Raw genomic sequence first — 20,597 nt, 5'->3', positions numbered from 1 at the left:
TTATAACTATCATTGCAGCGTGTACTATACTTGCCTAACTAAGCGATGACATTTAAGTTGACAGGAAGGCGTTTTGTAAAACATTTTTAGAGCAACATTTGCCAGTTTATCTTACAATCGCAAGACCCAGGGCTCTGGGTTCTTCGCTCTTTGTAAGTCAGCTTTAGTTTCCAGATAAATTCTGACGAAACCTGGTAAGTGATCTGTTGTTTTTTCGTGTTGGTCATGGTTTATTTCACTTCAGTTGCAATCTGCCTAGGCTAGAGAAAACGTAACGATAGATTTCATATATGATATGATGACCGCCATGTTGAAGAGGGCTTTTATAAGACTTTTGATAACAATTGTGAATTGCAGCAAATTAATCAATACTTTTATTTTGTATTTGTTTACAACCAATGATGTTGTGCAGTATAATTAATGAAAAGATTAGGAACCTGCACATTTTAAGTTTATATAAACTTAAAATGTGCAGGTTCCATATCTTTTCATTAATTTAGGAATATTCCTATAGAGTAGATACCATTTGAAAAGATGTGACTTGAGAAATACATAATCATAAGGTCTGACTTTCATTGTCTAATTGTAAAATGTTTCCATAGAAATGAGGAAGATTCATAAACAGAGTAAGAGTATCCAATTACGGAATCTACCAAAGTTAATTGATGCAAATTGTAGCTGATTTGAGTCATTTGACATTCCAGTTCTACCACAAACAGTTGTGTAATGAAAATTTCACACCAAACAATACCATAGTAATTTAAACAGTCAGGGGTGAAACTTTGCACCCAGTCCACATGACAAAAAGTTAAATTTTAGAACAAAGTTCTTCTTAAACTGGTTTGATTATCGGTTATTGTTGAATATCAAATCATAAGTTGACCCTTTTTTCAAACTGTCCAAAGTTATGTGAGCTCCATTGATAGAGTTTTAAAAACTTTGCAAGCCACAGATATTAGCCTGCAAGCCATTTTTGGTCAACCTGTCATCCAAATAATATTTAGAGGCCTATAGCTGCAGGCCGCAGGGAGGGGAGGGGAGACTAGTGCAATGTTAATAATCATGTAATCTTGCAAGTACTTTTCTTTCCTAATTCACATTGACACCTTCATAAAAATTTAAACATATGAACTATCAGATTCCAAGAAACCTAGAAGACCATGTCTTGTATATTTCTTTCAATGCTTTATTTTCAAATTCAAATCAAATGCATTTTGTCATATATCAACAATTTTAGTATACCCTGCAACAGGCGCGGCGGAACGGAAAAATTATTGGGGGGGCTAATGTGTGGAGACTGTCTAAGCGGAGCGCCACCATCGGTTGGCACGGAGCGTACAAAAAAATTTTGGGTTTTTTCAAACCCCCAGATGGCCGGAAACAGCACTTCCCGAGTGTTTTATGCTGCGAATACCTAGCCCTAAAATATGGGTCTCAAGCCTGCAATTTCTCAGATTGCACGTAAAAGTATGTAAAAACATTGTAATTTGTATATTCGATGGTGTTTTAAGAAAGTAGCTATTACTGGTAGTGTACTCGCAAAGACCTTTTTGAGTGTAGTAAGGGCAGTGGCGGAGCTAGGGGTATTGGTCAGGGGAGACAAGAATGGTCTGTAGGGGCGCTTTCGACACTATCTAAGCGGAGCGCCACCACAGGTTGGCGCGGAGCGTACAGAAAATTATTGAGTAAAGTTACTCCCTACATTGCAGGAAATGACCCTTTCCGGGCCTTGCTAATTTGCAGATAAACGGAGAATAAATAGGTGTCGTCGCCATTTTGTCGGAAAATTATACACCAACAGAATATGACAAATGTCAATAGGTATATGAGATAATAAAATAGTCAATAATCGCGAATAAGTTAAAAGTATAGTGAAAAGCTGAAATGGGCGCCAGCAGTCCATTTGAGTCCGTCAGGAGGGGGGGGGGTGGATCCGCCCCCTGACTGTATATATGGACTCCGCCACTAAGTAAGGGGATGTTGGAGAACTGGCTGAAATGAGGCAAGTCATTGGCCTAAGACGAAGTTGTGTTACGCTTATCGGTACTCACACTCACTGCTTCCACTTTTCACGGGGCGTGAAGACGCGGTTGGGGTGACAATGTGGTCTATAGCCAGGGGACGGGCCGAGGGACCAGGGTCCTCCAGCAATTACTAAAATTATTACACCTATATAGTATACGTGTACATCGGACAGATCGACAAGTATGCATTGAAAAATGGGCAGATGCACGTTTCGGAGCCTTGGTAAATATTGGGGGGCTTATCATGCATTTGCCCCCTCAACTTTTTCATTGGGGGGGCTGAGCCCCCCCAAGCCCCCCCGGTTCCGCCGCCACTGCCCTGCAAAATTATCACGAATAGATTTGTTGTGATAATTAAACGTATACGGAACCGAGAATATCTACATGACATTGCTAGAATCACAAGAGAGGGAAGGTGGTCTTAGACTGTATAGTCTAAGACCCCCTCCCTCTCTTTTGATTCTAGCAATGACATTTACATATTTTAACATAATCTACTATGTATACATGTTATTGCACAGGAAATTTGTGTTTGTTCTTGGTAGAACATGAATAGCTTGTTGCAGTTCTTTCATCGTCCTAATACAGAGAAAGGAATTCATGGGCAATAAGATGGACAAGTCTGACAGAAGAGGAGAAGGAACAGAAAATGAACACCAATTACTACCTAAACATGCTGACTGTGGGTCTGACCAGAAAATAAAGAGTTTCAATCAAGAAAGTTGTGTCGATGGAACGGATATGGTCGATGCTGACATTCCTGTTCCAAATAGAATGAATCACCATGAAAGCAATGGAAACTCCTCCTCCGAGGAGGAGGAGGAGCAGGAGCAGGATGAAGAGGAGGATGAAGATGGAGAAGATGAAACAGAAAATGCTATCCTAAGTGAGCGAGAATTAGGTGCGTAAAACTGACTAGCTCATTCTTTATGAATATGACTATTGTAGGATCTTGGTATACTATTTTCCCTCCCCCCCCCCTCCCCTGCCTCCTTCTCACTCTTCCGACCCTGACCTACACATTCCTGGCCGTAGACAAGTGTTTGATACCTATGTCACAATTCCATGTACTAACTAATAAAACGCAATGACACAGTTTATAAAGTAGCTCACCATTTATTCATTTCAGAAGTTCCTCTCGGAGTGTGGATTCTGAATGAATATTTTTTTTTATAAGAAATGAAATGCTTTAAAGGGTGTGAAGACTCGGGCAAAAAGAAACGTCAAATGCTCTGACCTAATTTCGTATGAGGTGTAACAGAAGTGTTAGACACCACCATCGAACCCAAAAAATACGCACACAGCTTGCTACCTTCGGTAATTAGACACTAGTGTACAGTCAGTACATACAGCTTCGGTCAATACCCACAGCACAGTGTACAACCATACAGCGATGGACATCTCAGGTCCAGCTAAAGATAACAAGGTATCACGTTTCATTACTGTCTGCATTTTGTAGCGACAAGCAGAAAACTTCAATTGCAAGCAACGGAAAGTTAACTATTTCATAGTGCGGCATATGGTGTGGGGCGAGTCTTCAATGCCTTTAAGTACAAAGTGTATGAACAAGATTTCACTGAAAAGAAATGAACAGTGAACCTGAACAGTAGAGAAGCAAAAGACTGATGCTATTAATAATAAACTTGTACAATATCAAGTGCTGAGTAGTAAACTGAACTACTGTATCAGCTCCCAGTATGTCCCTATTGAAACACTCCAAAATAGTAACATTGGAGATAAAATACTTAATTGATGACCACTCTGTGGGAGGTAACCCTGACTACAGCCAGAGATGAGGGCAAGCCTGGTACAGCAAGGCCAGGGGTAATAAACATGGCTAGGAGTGAACATATAGATGTGTTTGTGACATTCAGCCTTGGTCAGATAAATCATTGAGCTATAAACCAAGGTTTATAGCTCCATGAGTTACACATGAACTATATAGGACAAGCATGATGACTAACATAATAACATGATATGATAAGACGTACAGAAAACATAACATTTAGAAACATTAAAACATACAAGAATGAACCCTTGTGATACCTATATAATAGTTCCACAGAGAACTTTTTGTAGCTGTTTGTATCAAAAATATAAAGTTTTAATGATTTGTCCTCCACCTTCTTTAAAGCTGATATAAAAAAAACCCACATACCTGGATATCTATATATATGTAAATTTTTTTGTGTATATATGTATCTATGTCTATATAAATATAAACATATATATGTACCTTGAAAACAATGCTCATGTTATTTAGCAAAAAAATATATTATTTTTATGTTTTATGCCTAACTGTGAGCCATATGTAATACATTATTACAGAATGGCCGAATTATATACACTACATGTATGTCTGCTGTAATTTAGTACACGTTGAAGAGAAAATCAATTTACATTAAAGGGTGTGAAGACTCGCGCAAAAAGAAACGTCTAATGCCGGTAATCTGACCTAGTTTTCGAATGAGGTGTAACAGAAGTGTTAGAAACCACCATCGATCGCAGAAAATGCACACACACAGCGTGCTACCATCGTTAATTAGACACTAGTGTATAGTCAGTACATACAGCTGCGGTCAATACTCACAGCACAGTGTACAAACAATACAGCGATGGACATCTCAGGTCCAGCTAAAGATAACAAGATATCACGTTTCATTACTGTACTGTCTGCATTTTGTAGTGACATGAACAAAACGTCACTTTCAAGCAACGGAAAGTTAACTTTTTTTCAGATGGCCGCACACGGTTTGGGGCGAGTCTTCAATGCCTTTAATAATGGTGAAGAATTAGACATGGTGTAGCAATTAGAGCATCTGTACGTCCCACAACATCTAGGTTCCCTGTTCAAAATCTCACTAGCAAATGAGATTCTCTTGAACCATTCATAGATGTTGTTGTGCAGTGCTCTTGTGGGGAGTGTTCTTGCATTTGGGTCAGTATTCTGGTAGGCTAGTTGGAAAATATGGTTTGTTTCTGTGAGCACTGTGAATGGTTTCAAAACAAGTTTGTCTACCATGTAATCTGGGGGCAAGTTCAACAACTGATTAGGGCTTCAGATGAGCTTTTGCTAGCTGCCTTTGTTACTCTTGGAATACTAAGACTATTCTAAACTCAATTGCCGTAGCACAATGTACTAATAATGACGTCATTTGCTTCTTTAGTTGTAGTTGAGTTTTCCATGTGTTTAAAAATAGATCAAGTTCAAGATACGTTTTTGGTTCATAGTCCTCCTGCTGTACAAATACAGAAGTGTTTTTGTTTGTTCAGTTATCTGTACTGTACGGTATGCAGTTAATGGTATAGTTGGGCAGTATAGCTGCATTGTGTTGCAAAGATGTCAGTGTATATAGTGTTCTAGAATTGGTAGATCAATGTTAATACTGAAAATATGGAATTATTGCCATGGTTACCTACTTGCATTTATTTCTCAAATTTACACTAGATTTATTTTAGTTTATTGTAACAGACAATCTCTAATTAGTTTGTCAATTTTGTAGTGATTTCAAAGATATACTTAGTTTACTGGGGAGAAAACCAAATATAAGGTATACTTTAATACAAAGCAAGCGGCTTAAAAGACATTAAAAAAATGGAAGAAGTTGAGAATGGGACAAAATGCAAAGAAGAATAAATTTCATTGTTCATGATATAAATATGAAAACCAAAGGAGGTTCTGAAGAGAAGGGAAAGAATTATTTGAAGAAATATTTCAAAGAAAATTAAATTTCTAAAACACACCATTCACTTAGAAGTTTGTTAGGTCATAATTTTTGGTACACAAGGACAAGCATCCATCCTCTCACATCAACTAAGTTTCGAGTGTTGCAAGCATACATATGGATTTCATCCTGCCACTTGATATTTGATTATCTGATTAAGTTGAAATATTTGGTTCTATTACTTTGAAAAAAAAAGAGCACATTACGAGTCATTGCTTTTGGGGTATTAAACAAGGTTTTGTTCATTCACTTATATCTCGTCTCCCAGGAACTGTACTAGAGAAACTTAAAAAAGCCATTTCTAATGGGAACTATGAGAACGGATGCAAAATGCTGAAAGAATTGACAAACAGAAGAGCAAAAGTCTGGATACGCCTGCTATCAATACCAAAGCCGTACGATGATCCATTTTAGTGAGTCATTTTATCCGAGATTGATGGACATTCTCTTACTGTGAATGATAAGGGTTGCTACATTTTATCTGAAGATAGGAGGGGAAGTTTTTTGCGGCATGGGGGTGGGGGAGGAGGGGGGGTTGGCTATACGTTGAGGGGTCCTCTCACTTTTGTGGGAAAGAATTGATTTTGCAATGCACCAACAAGAAAAATGTTACCAGAACCTTTATCTGAAGCTAATCAGTTCAATTACAATGTCTGATTAGAATGGTTGAAGTTGTGTACTGTGTACTGTGTGAATTAATATTGACAATTCACATTTCTGTGCAGTTATGGTAGTAGCTCTATATGACCAAATCAAGATTGGGAAAGTTTATCCACGATATGAATTTATTACATCTTTACTTGGAAAGACCTGAAAAATCCAGACATACCTTTTGAAATTTTTTGTATATCCACTCGGATATTCATGTTAGATAGCAACCAGTGGATATATCCAGGCAAATCTAGAGTGATAATGACATAATTAAGTTATTAAAAATCAGTTTTCGAAAGAACTGCTTAAAACTTCTTAATGAAAGCTATAGGATTAACTTGAGTCACAAAGAGACACAATGATGTACCAATGAGAAAGCAATAATAGACTGGCAATTAACAGGTGCTCACTTGTTAGATGGCTACTTAGATGGCTATTTGAATGGCTATTTAGCTGTTCTCACATACTATTTGATTTAAGTTCTGTTTTACCTCCATGGTTGAACCTTTAGGGTTTCATCAAGCTGATCGTATATACGTCCTTGGTCATAAAGTAAAATCTCTTCTTTTTATGTTTAATGTTGCTTTTATTCATTCTTGTCACAAAAGAAAGATTCCATGTAACGAATTGGTCACAGCTGCTGTTAATGATAACTCAAAGTTTCATCCACGCCATTTGTAGTACAGCTAGCTATATGTCTCAGTATAAACTTTGAGAACCACTGCTGGTGTGCATTATCCACACCCAAGAGGTGAAATTTGTCACAGTGACATTATAATATTAATTAGTAGTAATGGATATACCTGAGAATAGCATAAAAGACAGCTGTGAGCTGCATATATGCACAACATGAACATGAATACTAAAAAGGCAATAACTGGAAGGGGTTATTGCTACACAAAGTATTTAAAAAGTCTGGATAACAATTAAGGAGGTAAGTAAGCAAGGCCTTGTATTTAAGGCTATTGAATGGCAAAAATGCCAATGGATGCATAGCGATATCTTCTCTCTATTTGTTTTCTTTATGTAAATTAAGTCTAATCTTCTTACTTCATTTATAGCATACATGTAACCGTTGAGACGGCCATAATGGCACCGGTTGCACTGACCTGGCAACTGCAAGTGCGACCATCAATGACTATATATGGAATGAAAATGAAGGTAAGAAATTTTGAATCATCATTAAGGTTCCTCTTGTCGAAAGAAGTGTCAGTAGTGTCTTTGTTAGGAGTGGCAAGAAGGGGGGGGGGGGGGGAGTTGGGGGAACAAGGAAACTATCAAACGGAGGGCGTTGTGGTTAAGGCAGTGGACTCTAAGGATTACAGGTTCGAGCCCTGGCCAGATCATTGGGTTGTGTCCTTGGGTAAGGCACTTTATCTCCATTGCCTCTCTTCACCCAGGTGTATAAATGGGGACTTGCAAGGTGACTTGTAAATATAGTTGCATGCGCCGGTTTGTGGCTGCACCCTATGGGAAGTCCCCCAGGGGACACGTGGCTGTGGTGCACTGTGGTGCCCCAGGAGAGATTGTTTGAATTGTGCACACTTTGGTGTGTCGGTGTGACAAGTTACCCATGACTAGGGTTAAGTACAGCGCGGCGAGACTTTATTGTAAGTTGCGCAATATAAGAACTGAGAATTATTATTATCATTAAACTTGGCTCCATATATCATCAAAATTGATCACCTCAAGTTTTAACTCAAATTGTCAAGCTTTTGAAAAAAACTAGTAACTTTACTAACTGAATGTATAAGCTACATTTAAAGTGATGCTGAATGTCAGAATTTACAATATTGATTTGCAGGCTTTTACATAATAATGCTCATAAGTAATGCAGGCGTAGCCACACATACTGCATAATGTCGAAACCATAGCAATGATTTAATGACTGGAGAAATATGCTTGTTTCGGTTAGTGTAGTTTAGTAGAAAAAAAGGATCAGGAGGGACACTTAAGTCCCTATCAAGGACCCTATAGGAGAGAGAAAAAAAACAGAAGACACAAAAAATCAGACCCGATTACATTTGCTTAAAGTGCTTGTCCAAAGCATTCTTAAACCCATTCACACTACTTGGAAGTACAACTTTCTTAGGCAAACCATTCCACTGATTCACGACCCTATTAGAAAAAAAAGTAATGCCGAATATTAATCCTACTTTGTAACTTCTGGTGTTTAAGACAATGACCTCTGGTACAACTACTATCAGCAAACATGAAAATGTCAGTTAAGGATAAATTTTCAAAACCATACACAATCTTGAAAACCTGAATCAAGTCAACACGTAACCTCCTAAGCTCCAGTGTGGTGAGATTCAGCAACTGTAACCGCCTATATTAAGGAACACCCTTAAGGGACTAATCATCCTAGTAGCCTCCTCTGGACCTTAAGGAACTAATCATCCTAGTAACACTCCTAGTTGTAACCTCCTTAGCTCCAGTGTGGTGAGATTCAGCAACTGTAACCGCCTTGAATAAGGAACACCCTTAAGGAACTAATCATCCTAGTTGCCCTCCTAGTTGTAACCTCCTTAGCTCCAGTGTGGTGAGATTCAACAGTTGTAACCACCCATAATAAGGAACACCCTTAAGGAACTTATCATCCTAGTAGCCTTCCTCTGGACAACCTCTGGACCTCTAGACCCTCCTCTGGACCTTCTCGAGTACTTCCTTAGTTTGAGTATGAGTGGCCATTATTTGACTTTCTAGCATATCTTGTGGAAATTAGCTGATGACTTTTAAACATTACCTCAACAAAATGACCAAAAAGACATTGTTTTGATATCATGTAACTAATGAATGTATATATGTTAATTGTCTGTAAAAAGAGAAATATCAAGTATATCTATAAGTCGTAATTTAAAGATACCTTGGAATTATTCTTTTACAGGTGGCCCTCCTTTATCGTGTTCCAATCTCAGTGCAACGTTGGATAATCGGCAAGAAAATAGCCAACAATCACGAAACCATTCGGGGAAATGGTGTCACCGCCAACTCAAACCTGGTCTTGTTTCTCGTGAAGAAAGAGGGTGACACAGAGCAGGAGATGATGGTCATAAAGGGTTTCCAACAAAAATTGTTGATGGAAGGCATTAGCAACATTGGTAGGACCATCAATGACAATTAAATATTAGTACCTGATGTAACTAAAGATGTAACTTCACATGATGAGGTATCCATTAAAGTTGCCTCTGCCAAGTTATAAAGCCTGTTCTATACATGTACATTGTACTCCTTGACTCCCAGCCCATGTCCCCACTATGGTATAATATGGCCACAAAACTTCAAGTTTACAACCCCTCAGTGTAACAGTTATGGCATTTCTCTTTGCATGCTAGCCGTGATATTGTGCTGATCTTTTTGTTCAGAACTTTTAACTGCTGAAAATGGCATTAAGTGGTGCAGCTAATTTTGGGCTGAACTGAGTATTTGATTCTCACAAGAGTCAAGTTTAACATGGAACGGTTATTGTGTGATTAAAATGTGGTAAATCATAAAGTGGCTATCAAATGGATATTACCACACAGCAGATAGACAATAATTGTGTCGTAGGGACATCCTCTCTTCCAACATCTTACCACCTCTATCTCCTCCCTCCTACCAAAAAAACACAGGGATTACTTTGGCCAGGAATGTGACAACATGAATAAACATATTTCTATTGCCAATTAATTCGCTATCTCTCTCTTCTCTCATCAATTCAGAACTGAACTTTAATGAAGAGGAATATAATAAATATCTTCAAGAAGAGAGAAAACGTCCGCAATCTTCGCATGAAGAGATTTGTCATGACCAGTTGCAGGATGGTTTATATCTAAATCAGCAGTTTCATCAGATGGAAGAGAAGGACCAAGCTCATAGAATGAATGGTGAATCTTTCTATGAAAACACCAGGATGAGTTCATCACCGTATCATCAACAGCAAATACGTGACAAGACACAGGATGGTTACCCAGATCAGTTTCATCAGATGGAAGAGAAGGATCAACTTGCTCATAGAATGAATGGTGAACCTAATTTCTATGAAAACCATTACCGGATGGGTCTGCCACAGTATCATCAACAGCAAGTACACAATACACAGAGGACAACAGGTGAGCATTATTAAAGTTGCACCAGCAGCTGTTTGCATTTGGAAGGTTAATTTATTATGGTCGGTGCATTGTGCAATTAAGGTACATGGCGTGTGCATATATGTATTACAAGGACCCTAAAGCTTGTTTTAGCTGTGTTGTTGTGTCTAATTCTCACCGTCATATGCTATTGAAGCAAAAAAAACATAATACATGCTATTGAAGGGGTTGATGCTTAATTCCACCAAATTTGCTCAGTGGAGGGATTTCAATCCTGCATGCACACTAGCAATCACTTTTCCAAACAGCCATCAATATTTTGATCTAGGCTGACTAATACCACCCTTTCATTGCAGATGTATTCTGCCTATCCTACTTTGCATGAAACAATTGGAGCTGAAGCTGTTTTTGTTATGTATTTAATTACTAGTAAGGCTGATCAAATGTCTTCACCCTTTTTGGAAACAAGGGCAAAATGTCCTCAGAGATAGTCACATAGAACTTCAACCTGCTGGAATGTTGAAATTTATTAAATTCTCCCGGCTGTGTTATGAAGCTGTGGAAGATAGTTTTTCTGTAGCATTGGTAGGATATCTATACGTACATACGTTACACCTCAATTACCTGTCACGTTTCAGCCTTTTGTAGACAATTTTCAAAAATGCATTTTAATAGCCAATTATCTATCTCAAGAAAAACGTTTTTGTCAGACAGTTGCATTATATGTCCCAGATTTTCACTTAATTCATTACCATTTTATGATTTGTGTCGTCTTCTTTGATAAAATTCACCTCACTGAATCAAAGAATAAAATCTTATTGAGGAACTTCTACCTTCTGTCTGACAGAACTTCCACAAAGAGGTTTGCCATTTTCTCCGATGAGTAGGCAACCAGACGTTACAGAGTCAAGAAGTGCAAACGGCAGGAATGAAGTCTTTCCACCTTCAGATTTAGTCCAACGTGGGCCGATGAAATATTTCGGTCCAGCTCAATCACAAGAAGTTGACCAAAGAGTGCGGTCATTTGATCCAACGTCTGGCAGGAAGACATTACCTCCACAACAAGTGCGTAGAAGAGATGACTTGGATACTGAAGCAAGACGTAGGGGTCATTCATCAATGCAAACTAGTAGGCGTCTATCACTCTCTGACTTGCGTGTACAATCACAACCGCAGTTTGTGGTGCCACCTCAGTTGTCCCGTACTGATAGCCTTCCAAGGTCATTTAAACCACCAAATGTCTTCCAAGAACAGTTAAATGTGAAAGAAGACATTGAAACACTATTTGAGGATGGACCTCACCATCGTAAACAGCGGCAAACTGGTAAGCAAATGTCATGATGTCATTATGATGGTAGCATGTAGCAGTAGCATGTACAAGGGTGTCCACAGAAAGAAATCCAAATCAGGCTCACCAATAAATGGTTAACTCTCCAAAGAATCAACTGGTTTACAGTAAAAGAATGGACTGGTTCACTGTCAAAATTGAACCGCTCTTGTTGGGCGCATCAGGCTGGGGAAGCAAAGAGCCATATGTAGCAATGTAGATGGACTCCCAAAGTAGAGTCCATATCAACCCAAGCCCAATAATGATTTTTTCTAGGGTGAGCACTTTTATTGTATTTGGCAATTCTAGATAACCAGATATGGCACTCTGGTGCTCTCTCTCTCTCCTCATTGAGGACAGGATTTCTCTTGAATTCCCTATTGAGTGGGTATCAGGAAAGAATTAAAACTACTATTTTAGTGGACCGACTTGACGGATGTATTTTTCTTGGTTCTTGTTACGCCACTGTCTGGTGGTCTTTCTCGAGATGTTAGATTAGTACCTTACCCTATTTTGTCATTTGGTTGATTGCTGTCCGATTTGACCAGTAATTTCTGCAAATTTGGCAGATGAAGCCACAGGCCTGCTATCTGGCAACCTATGAAGAATGTCTGTCAAGGTGTTGTACAGTAGATCAATTTTTACTGATTAGCTTTTTTGAGACCAACTGCTGTGACTTGTTTAAAAAATTAACCAAAGAATATTCTCTGTGGAATACCATATCTCAGAGTGCTAGTGGGCCCACTTTTCAGTTGTTTAAGTTAAGCCCAAAAAAACATTAAGAGAAGAATCCATTTTCATTGGAATGAACTTGACAGCAGTTAGGAATCCATAGCAGTTAGTTAAATTTTTTATTTGTTTGATTTTCCAGGAGGAGAAGGCGATCCTCATGACCCCCTAGCTCCTCCTCCTGTGGACACCCATTAGCATATATAGTCTTATATATAAGGGTAACAAAATTTGGGGTATTGTGGGGGGAGGGAAGGCGATGTCAATGATTGGTTACTGTCAAAGCATATTCCTGCACATTTATACTACATAGTACAAAAAGGTAAACAGAAGTTTCTGAAAGGCCATCCTTTTGGTTTAAGCAATTTGCTTTATATACTTGGGAAATCATGCCAAAATTTTATGTTCTCTGTGGAGGATCCTTTACCAAATGTTGATAAATCTCAATATGGCAGTGATTATCACATTATTTCAATATGGCAATGAATCATTGAAATTAATTCTCCCTGGCCCATGTCATATCCATCTTCCATATTACATGTAATTATATGTACACTCCCTTTCCTTGTGCCCCTTGTTGCTTGCACATTCACATCCAGCCCATCTCCATACTAATTTTACCACTTTTATTACACTTTTCTGGGTTAGCTCCAAAGAAAAAAAAATCACGACGAGAGCCATTGAGAAGACCATGTGATTTTAGTGGGCAGGAGAATTGGAGCATGGAAAACAACGGTGGATGGAAGGAACAGGAGGAACCTTTTATAGGAAGAGAACAATTCCGTATTCCACAACCTGCATCATCACGGCGGAGACATCGCAACCAACAACTCCCAACGGCTGATGAAGTTGGCTGGGGGTGTCCACAGTGCACATTTATAAATCCACCACGTGTCCCTGGTTGCCGTCAGTGTTCGCATGAGCGACCAGAAGACTACGAAATCCCAAAAATGGGGTCATATGTTATGGACAAAGATGAAGCAAGAATCGAGGCATCATTTGAGACAAATGAACAAGCGTTTGCAATGGTGAGTCCATCTCATATAAGATGCCCTAATTCCCCCCTTCCCCTCCCCCTCCCTTCCCTCTTCCCAACAGAACATTTGAACAACAAGGCATAATTGCTAGTTGTATGGAAGTGTATATATAGTTACCTAATGATACCTAATAATTAATACTATGTTTTTCCTTTGTCGTCAGTGAGCTGATGGTTTTTTCAAACTGGAAAATCACCTGACGTAGGATAATTTTACTATATAGTTAATTGTGCAATTATTTAGTGTCCACGTGAATAGCACTGAGAGCATGCAAGAAAGCTTACCTACATTATCATACAAATTAGGCCACATGAATAGCTAATTGAGAAGCGAGCATGTCATGAATATGTATTTATAACATAGGAAATTTAATAAAACCATACTCTAGGGAATTAGTGTATAGTTTCTCTCTGAACATGTCCATTTTTTCCATCAGGATTTTAACTTCAAAATGCTACAGAAAAAAATAAGTGGTTTTAGATCTAATAGCTCACATAGGAAGGATTAGAAATTGTAGTTTGTTGGCTAGGTGAGCCTATTGAGGCTATTTCTGTTGCCATAGGAATGGTTGCCATGGTAATTGTTAGTTTTCCTGAGAAGCGAGTCACTAGGGTCATTCATTGTGGTGTAATTGAGGGTGACCAGAAGTCCATATCTGGAATGGATCGAAAGCTGTCGACTGTTTCTGTGTGTGTTTGTCAATTTTCATTTAAATCAAATATATTGTGAAGCGCCCCTTGCGCTAGATTGCAGCTGACTTCTACATACTTCTTAAACACAAACAGGTGATGCCATAACATGCACGCATGGCATGAGGGTTTCTTACAATGCATTGGTATATACACTTAATGATCGAAGCAAACTAGGGCATGTTTTGTGCGTGCATTCATTTCATTTGGTTGATCGATTGGCAGTATTTGACTCTTCAAATTTAGTAGGAAGGTACCGTTTGCTTTGTGGACTTATGTCCCGAAGACATTTACAATGAAGGGTAAATTGGAGGGAAAATGGTTACTTTTTGCTATGAATACAATGACAACTTAATATAAAGTTATGATATTTAGTTACAAGACATCTGAAGTAAAACGTTTGAAGTACGATGGTGCTTTGTTCTGTGCAGCATTCATGGATAGGGGTTTGAATTTTAAAAATTGTTACAAGTAGGGCAGCTATCAAAGGCTACCGCTTTTCAATGCAGTTTATTACCATGAAGCGATCCTTATTTTGTTGCACCTTTTTATCTTTTGGATCTGTGAATACCATTGGTTAGTATAATCATCATAGTTTTGTCAATTTTATTGTTGGTTATCGCCCTCATGCGGTCAATGCATGCTAAATCGTTGCGATGATATTCACAACATATATAGCCGTCTTCTTACCCCGGTTCGCAAAAAATGTAATGGGGTGAATGTGTATGTTTTGGTTTTCGATATAGATGCAAGTCCACGAAAAGGAAACAGAACGTCTTACTGCGCGCAAAAATCGTGCTAGGCTTTACCAAGCGACGGAATATAATCTAATCACGAACGATGAAGTATTTGAATGCCCAATTTGTTTCTCGGAGATCGAACCTGGACAAGGAATCAGACTACAAGAATGCCTACATGAACTATGCAGGTACGCATGCAGGGCTAATATACTACTGTTAATGTAAAGTCATTCCTTAATTAACTGAGGCTATTGTATTAAGTATGATCTCCCTGATTCTCTCTGTCTGTTGGGCAGAAATCACCTCTAGGTTTGTAGTTTTTATATGTCATGTTTTTTCCTTAAATCTTCTATATCTATTTTTTTAAGCCCTTTTGATTACTCAGTCTTTACTAAATTTCTCCTCCTTTCTAGTAAGCTTTTATTTACTTTTGTCATTTAAAAATTTAAAAAATTTAAAAATTCTTTTGCTGATTTATGGTTACTACATTTTGTCATCATTTTTTATCATGAAGGGATTGTTGTGCAAACCATGTCAGACTTAGTGAAGATGCCGAGGTGAAGTGTCCCTACACAGATGGAGACAATGCATGTCAACAAACCATTCTAGAACGAGAAATTAAACAGGTAATTAACACGGAAATTAAAAGCAAAAATATGAAATTCAATTTCCACAGTAATGATCATAACTGATATCTTAAAATATGATACTGCAATAAACAATTAATAAACTGATAAAGAAATATGATGAATGTCAAGTTAGGTTATAATTAATTTAGTAGTCATCCAGCCACATGACAAAAGAACCCCATTTATTATATATGTATGTATGTATATAATGAATGTGAATATGCATAGCCCTGTGTCAATCCAATCGTTCATGGCCTCCGTCTGTTAGCAGCCCCACGACGGAAGTGGTTTAATGATATCAGGGGTCGTTTTCAATTTAGCTCTTCTTACTAATACATTTCTCAGGTTTTCTCTTATAAAATCTTTAGCCCACCGCATATTCTCGTTGACATTCCCCATCTCCTAACATGAAAAAATTTGTAATATTTTCAAATTAAACAAACGGTGTGCTTTATTGACATAATTTTTCATCATTTGGGTTTGCAAAGTGTTTAGCTTGCTCTCTCTCCTTCTGGGAAAAAAACGTTTTCAAATACATGTGCGTCTCATATTTGCAAAATTAACATTCATGCAGCTGGGTTGTTGAGACCAGTCATTCAGTTTTACATCATCAATCCTTTAGATTGTTGGAAGAGAAGGTTACAATGATATCAATGAGACCAGTCATTCAGTTTTACATCATCAATCCTTTAGATTGTTGGCAGAGAAAGTTACAATGATATCAATGAGACCAGTCATTCAGTTTTACATTATCAATCCTTTAGATTGTTGGAAGAGAAGGTTACAATGATATCATAGAAAGAAGCCTAAAAACAGCTGAGGCATCATCACCTAACACTTTCCACTGTTTAACACCGGACTGCAAAGGCTGGTGCTTCTACGACGAAGAGCACAACTTTTTCCACTGCCCCATCTGTAAGCAAATGAACTGTTTGACCTGTAAGGTGTCACACGAAGGTCAAAACTGCAAGCAATATCAAGACGACCTTAACTTGAAAGCTCGGAACGATGAAACGGCCAGACAGAATCAAGAAGCCCTACAGGTGATATTATCAAGCTTGCATGCTTTAATATTAAGCCTTTTAATAGCTCGTTTTGAAAGTCATCTGCAGTGCTTATAACCCATAAATATGCTACAACATTAACAAAAATGGTCAATTAGGAAACTTGTTTGTTTTTTAATCTCTGGGAATAATCCAGAGTTGGGTTAGATTATTGAGAAGTTAAAAAAAAGGTACATATTTGCAATTATAAAGGTTCTAAAACTTTGTGGCCATACAGATAACTGTAAAATAAAAATAATTTTTTTGAGTACCCACATGCAGACCTGACAAGATGGCCAGGGAAGGGGAATACAGCCCTAAAGCCTGTAGTCAATTTCGGGAGGGGCGGGGAGGCGGGCCTACTAAACCATATGATTAAGATATGCCGTGTGCCAAAAGTCAACTCCTAAAATATTTTATACTTCTAAAATTTAGAGTTGTATTTGTCAAGGCCCAACTTGAACAGAGTTTTGATTTGACTGATTATTGGTGTTCTTGAGAGGCAATCACTTTACTTAGGGAACGATTCACCCCCCTTCATCAGTCCAACTTTTGACAGCTCAAAAAATTCCCATCTTTGTCGATATATTAAACTTAATTTCCTTGCTGGATTAAGATATTGTATTGCTTGCCAAAGGAAGGAATCTCTGGGGTGGTGATGGCATGTGTGTGTACAGCACTGTGGCTTGTAAACATAATAACTCTCAAAAGATATGTAGTGGATGAGCTATCAGAAATTATCACTTTACATTGCTGTCAAAGATTATTTGAAGTCAACAATTTCAGATTCTGTAAAGCTTGAAAACAAGGTAATCACACAAAATAAGGCTTGGATAAAGTAAATAGATGGCTTATGGTCGATCCTTCTTTATCAGAAGAAGGGAGCAGATGTTTTCTGATAAGGTCAAAGATCATACTAAACCAGCAGAGGTCAGAGTATGAAAGGTTGTAATCACAGTAAATAAAACAAGATCCTCTCTACAGTTCAAAACTTTAGATTTGGATCTAAATCGATCCACTTTAGTGAGTACCTTAAGTCAATCATGTGCTGAGGAGTTCAAAGGTCATTTCAATAGAGGTCAAAGTCAGAAAACCTTTTGAACATGCAAGCTCCTAAAACATAGTTTGGATTACCTTAATAATTGGTATCTGGATCTACCTCAATGAGTGTGTGAAACCTTTTTTTAGCAGTGAAGGTCAAGGCTACTTGAGGTCAATGGAGGTCAAAGTCTGAAAACCTTGCATACGAGACAAATCCAAATGTAGATCTTAAAAGGACTTCATACTTGGGATGTGTATCCACTTTAGAGAAGTGCATTTGCAAAATACCATCTTTTAACTCTTTCAAAAGGTTTATCATGGGTCAGGTTATTAATTGTTTCTGGGGGAGGGGGGTTGGGGGGTAGAACATTTATTTTACTTTTGAAGCATGTCCAATGGACTATTTCGTTTTAAGCACATAAATTTTTTTCTTTTTGTTATAGCAAATGTTGAGAGATGGAAGAGCCATGAATTGTCCTAAATGTGGTGTTGTCATCCAGAAGAAAGGTGGTTGTCCAAATATGACATGCTCTGTGTGTCGCACAGGTTTCCGCTGGACTGGTGTAGATATGTAGAACGGCTATTATACTTGGATCCACAGCACCTTTGCGCAGCCAGCTATCCGCATGCCGGAGAGACTAGATACATGTCGGTAGTTTCCCGGTGTATGCTAAATGGGTAGATTGACTGCAAAGAGAGGTTCAGAAGGATGATAGCAACGAATTGAGACCATTAAATATTAAAATAAAAATATTGGTCATATTTTTTGCAATAACTTTGTTTTAATTTAATTATGGCTTAAACATATAGTTTTCTACAATTTAATTTATAGACAACCTTTTTGAACAAAAAAAAAAAATTGAGAGATCAAGTTAAGGGTCAACTCTGAGGATAAATTTCTAACTACTAGTTCCTTGCAAGGATTTTTGGACATTCATCAAAAGAAATCATCAATTTTCCTTCTTAGTAGAGTATGACGTACAGCTCAGTGTTGTGACAATTAAGTTATGGCTCAAGTCACCAAATTTCAAAAGTGAGTTGACCAGAACAGTTTCCTCAAATTTTTTCCCCATTAGAAATGAAAATGCAGGGACTCAAGTCTGAAACTCAACTTGAGTCTGGGACATCAACATAAGGAGAATTGCTTTACAAGTTGCAATTACAACTAAAGTTGGCCTGTGTCCTGTTTTTGGCACTAAAAAATAAATTATCAGCCTCTCACTGATTTTGAAGTTTTCATGATCAGCCTTTCTTGAGCTAACATTTAGCCCTTATATGTTTACATGCAGAAAACCTGTATTCATCATGATCTACATTCATCACTGAAAGAGTATTGTTATATTAAAAATCAATTTCGGTCACTTGATCTATAGAAGTAGTAGTAGTAGTACTAGTAGAAGTAGCAATAGTAGTACTAGTTCATCACTGAAATTAGTTTCCTTCTCGGAAGCACAGATACTTGCCAAAACGAGACAAAATTGTTCAGTTTGGAAAAATAGTAATCATATTAAAAAGTCTCATATAAATCTGAAATTATTATTTAAAAAAGATACTTGCCAAACCAAAACAGTGCTTTGTACCATCAGTAGGGGTGAATGATATGATCACATTAAGTCATTTCTCTCACATCTAAACTTGTTTTTGGTGATTAAATATATAGATACATGAAATGAGACTTGTTACTGTCAGCTATCAATGTTACTGTACGTCTTACATTAGTTTTTTATGAATTTTTGTATAATGTAGAAATATTTACAATCATAGAGCTTCTGCCAACCACTGTTACTACTGTCTTGTGTTATGTAAAATTAATAGAATTGATCTCAAATTTTACAATATATGTGTGTGTGTGTATATATATATATATATATATATATATATATATATATATATATATATATAGATATATATATATATATATATATATATGTATATGTATATATATATATATACACATATATATATGTTTTGTTATTTGTTCTTGTTATTGTTACAAACTGTTATAAAATTGTCAGTAAGACTCCTTTCTAGTTGCTTTAGTCTATACAAATTTCTTTAAATCATGCAAAATCAATTAAGCGAAATGTAGATGCAATGTAAACAATTATTAGTAGTTAGATTTCAATAAGAATTTCTTTCATAGCACAATTGCAATACATGGTATACATATATGGGGGGAGAGGGGAGGAGAGGTGGGGGGCAGCTGCTCTGATTTACATGTCATAGTGCCATCTCAGGAACTAGGCATGATATCTTTCAAAATGAAACAAGACTTTGCATAGCTGTTTAGTTTCTCAATCACATACTGTATTATACAGATGATATGCTTGAGTTTACATAGTAACATTTACTATCGAAGCATGTTGTTGTTGTGTACACCCTGGACGGTGAATAAAGCATGTTGTAAATGGAACCATGAATCTCTTCTTGTTGTTGTGTTTCAAGCAGAACCAAAAGATGTATGACAACTACATATCTATGTTCATTTAGTATATTTTCAATTTTGTCACTATATACTGATTCATCAAAACACTTCATATTGTTCAAGATATGGAAATGTTAGTACACTGAGAATACTGATACAGGACTATTAGTTGTTTGCATAGAATTTATTCTCTGCTATATGCTTTGTTTGGGAAGCAACACTGGCTACTTTACAGGGATATTTCGGTGGCTGAAGATGATTCCTAGAAATGCTGGAAATTGTCTGCATCCTTAGGTCACAACCACCTCCTCATAGCATTCTGTATGGCTGGAGTAAATATGGATATTTCAAAATTTGGTGATATGTTGTGAATTATGCATCTGGCAATGGTGAATGATGTTATAATCAGACATGGAATTATGCATGCAGTGATTGGTAATATGGGATGTTGGTCAAATGCCCAAGTA

General features: G+C 37.4%; 1 protein-coding gene across 4 annotated transcripts; it reads left to right on the top strand.

Moving 5' to 3' along the window:
* Positions 1-20,125, top strand: LOC139965750 (uncharacterized). 4 transcript variants are annotated; one of them, XM_071968426.1, is made up of 12 exons: positions 1-194; positions 2,613-2,925; positions 6,018-6,162; positions 7,462-7,561; positions 9,288-9,501; positions 10,102-10,491; positions 11,318-11,794; positions 13,175-13,554; positions 14,999-15,180; positions 15,507-15,618; positions 16,386-16,664; positions 18,149-20,125. In XM_071968426.1, exons 2-12 carry the CDS (start codon positions 2,625-2,627, stop codon positions 18,278-18,280), a joined length of 2,712 nt encoding a protein of 903 aa, XP_071824527.1. In that variant the 5' UTR covers positions 1-194; positions 2,613-2,624; the 3' UTR covers positions 18,281-20,125. The 4 variants fall into 4 exon arrangements, with proteins under 4 accessions (XP_071824527.1, XP_071824529.1, XP_071824526.1 ...); XM_071968428.1 differs by having other exon boundaries at positions 2,591-2,925; XM_071968425.1 differs by having other exon boundaries at positions 2,570-2,925.
* Positions 20,126-20,597: the final 472 nt, after the last annotated feature.

Source organism: Apostichopus japonicus, chromosome 3 (assembly GCF_037975245.1).
Source record: "Apostichopus japonicus isolate 1M-3 chromosome 3, ASM3797524v1, whole genome shotgun sequence".
Taxonomy (NCBI): Eukaryota; Metazoa; Echinodermata; class Holothuroidea; order Aspidochirotida; family Stichopodidae; genus Apostichopus; species Apostichopus japonicus.
Note: the sequence above shows the minus strand (reverse complement) of the source record. Positions and strands in the feature narration are given on the sequence as shown.

Coding starts and splice junctions, on each gene's coding strand:
- LOC139965750 (XM_071968426.1), top strand. CDS start 2,625: ATGGGCAATAAGATGGACAAGTCTGACAGAAGAGGAGAAGGAACAGAA. Junction 7,562..9,287: donor TATATGGAATGAAAATGAAG/GTAAGAAATTTT, acceptor ATTCTTTTACAG/GTGGCCCTCCTTTATCGTGT. Junction 15,619..16,385: donor TAGAACGAGAAATTAAACAG/GTAATTAACACG, acceptor TCAATCCTTTAG/ATTGTTGGAAGAGAAGGTTA.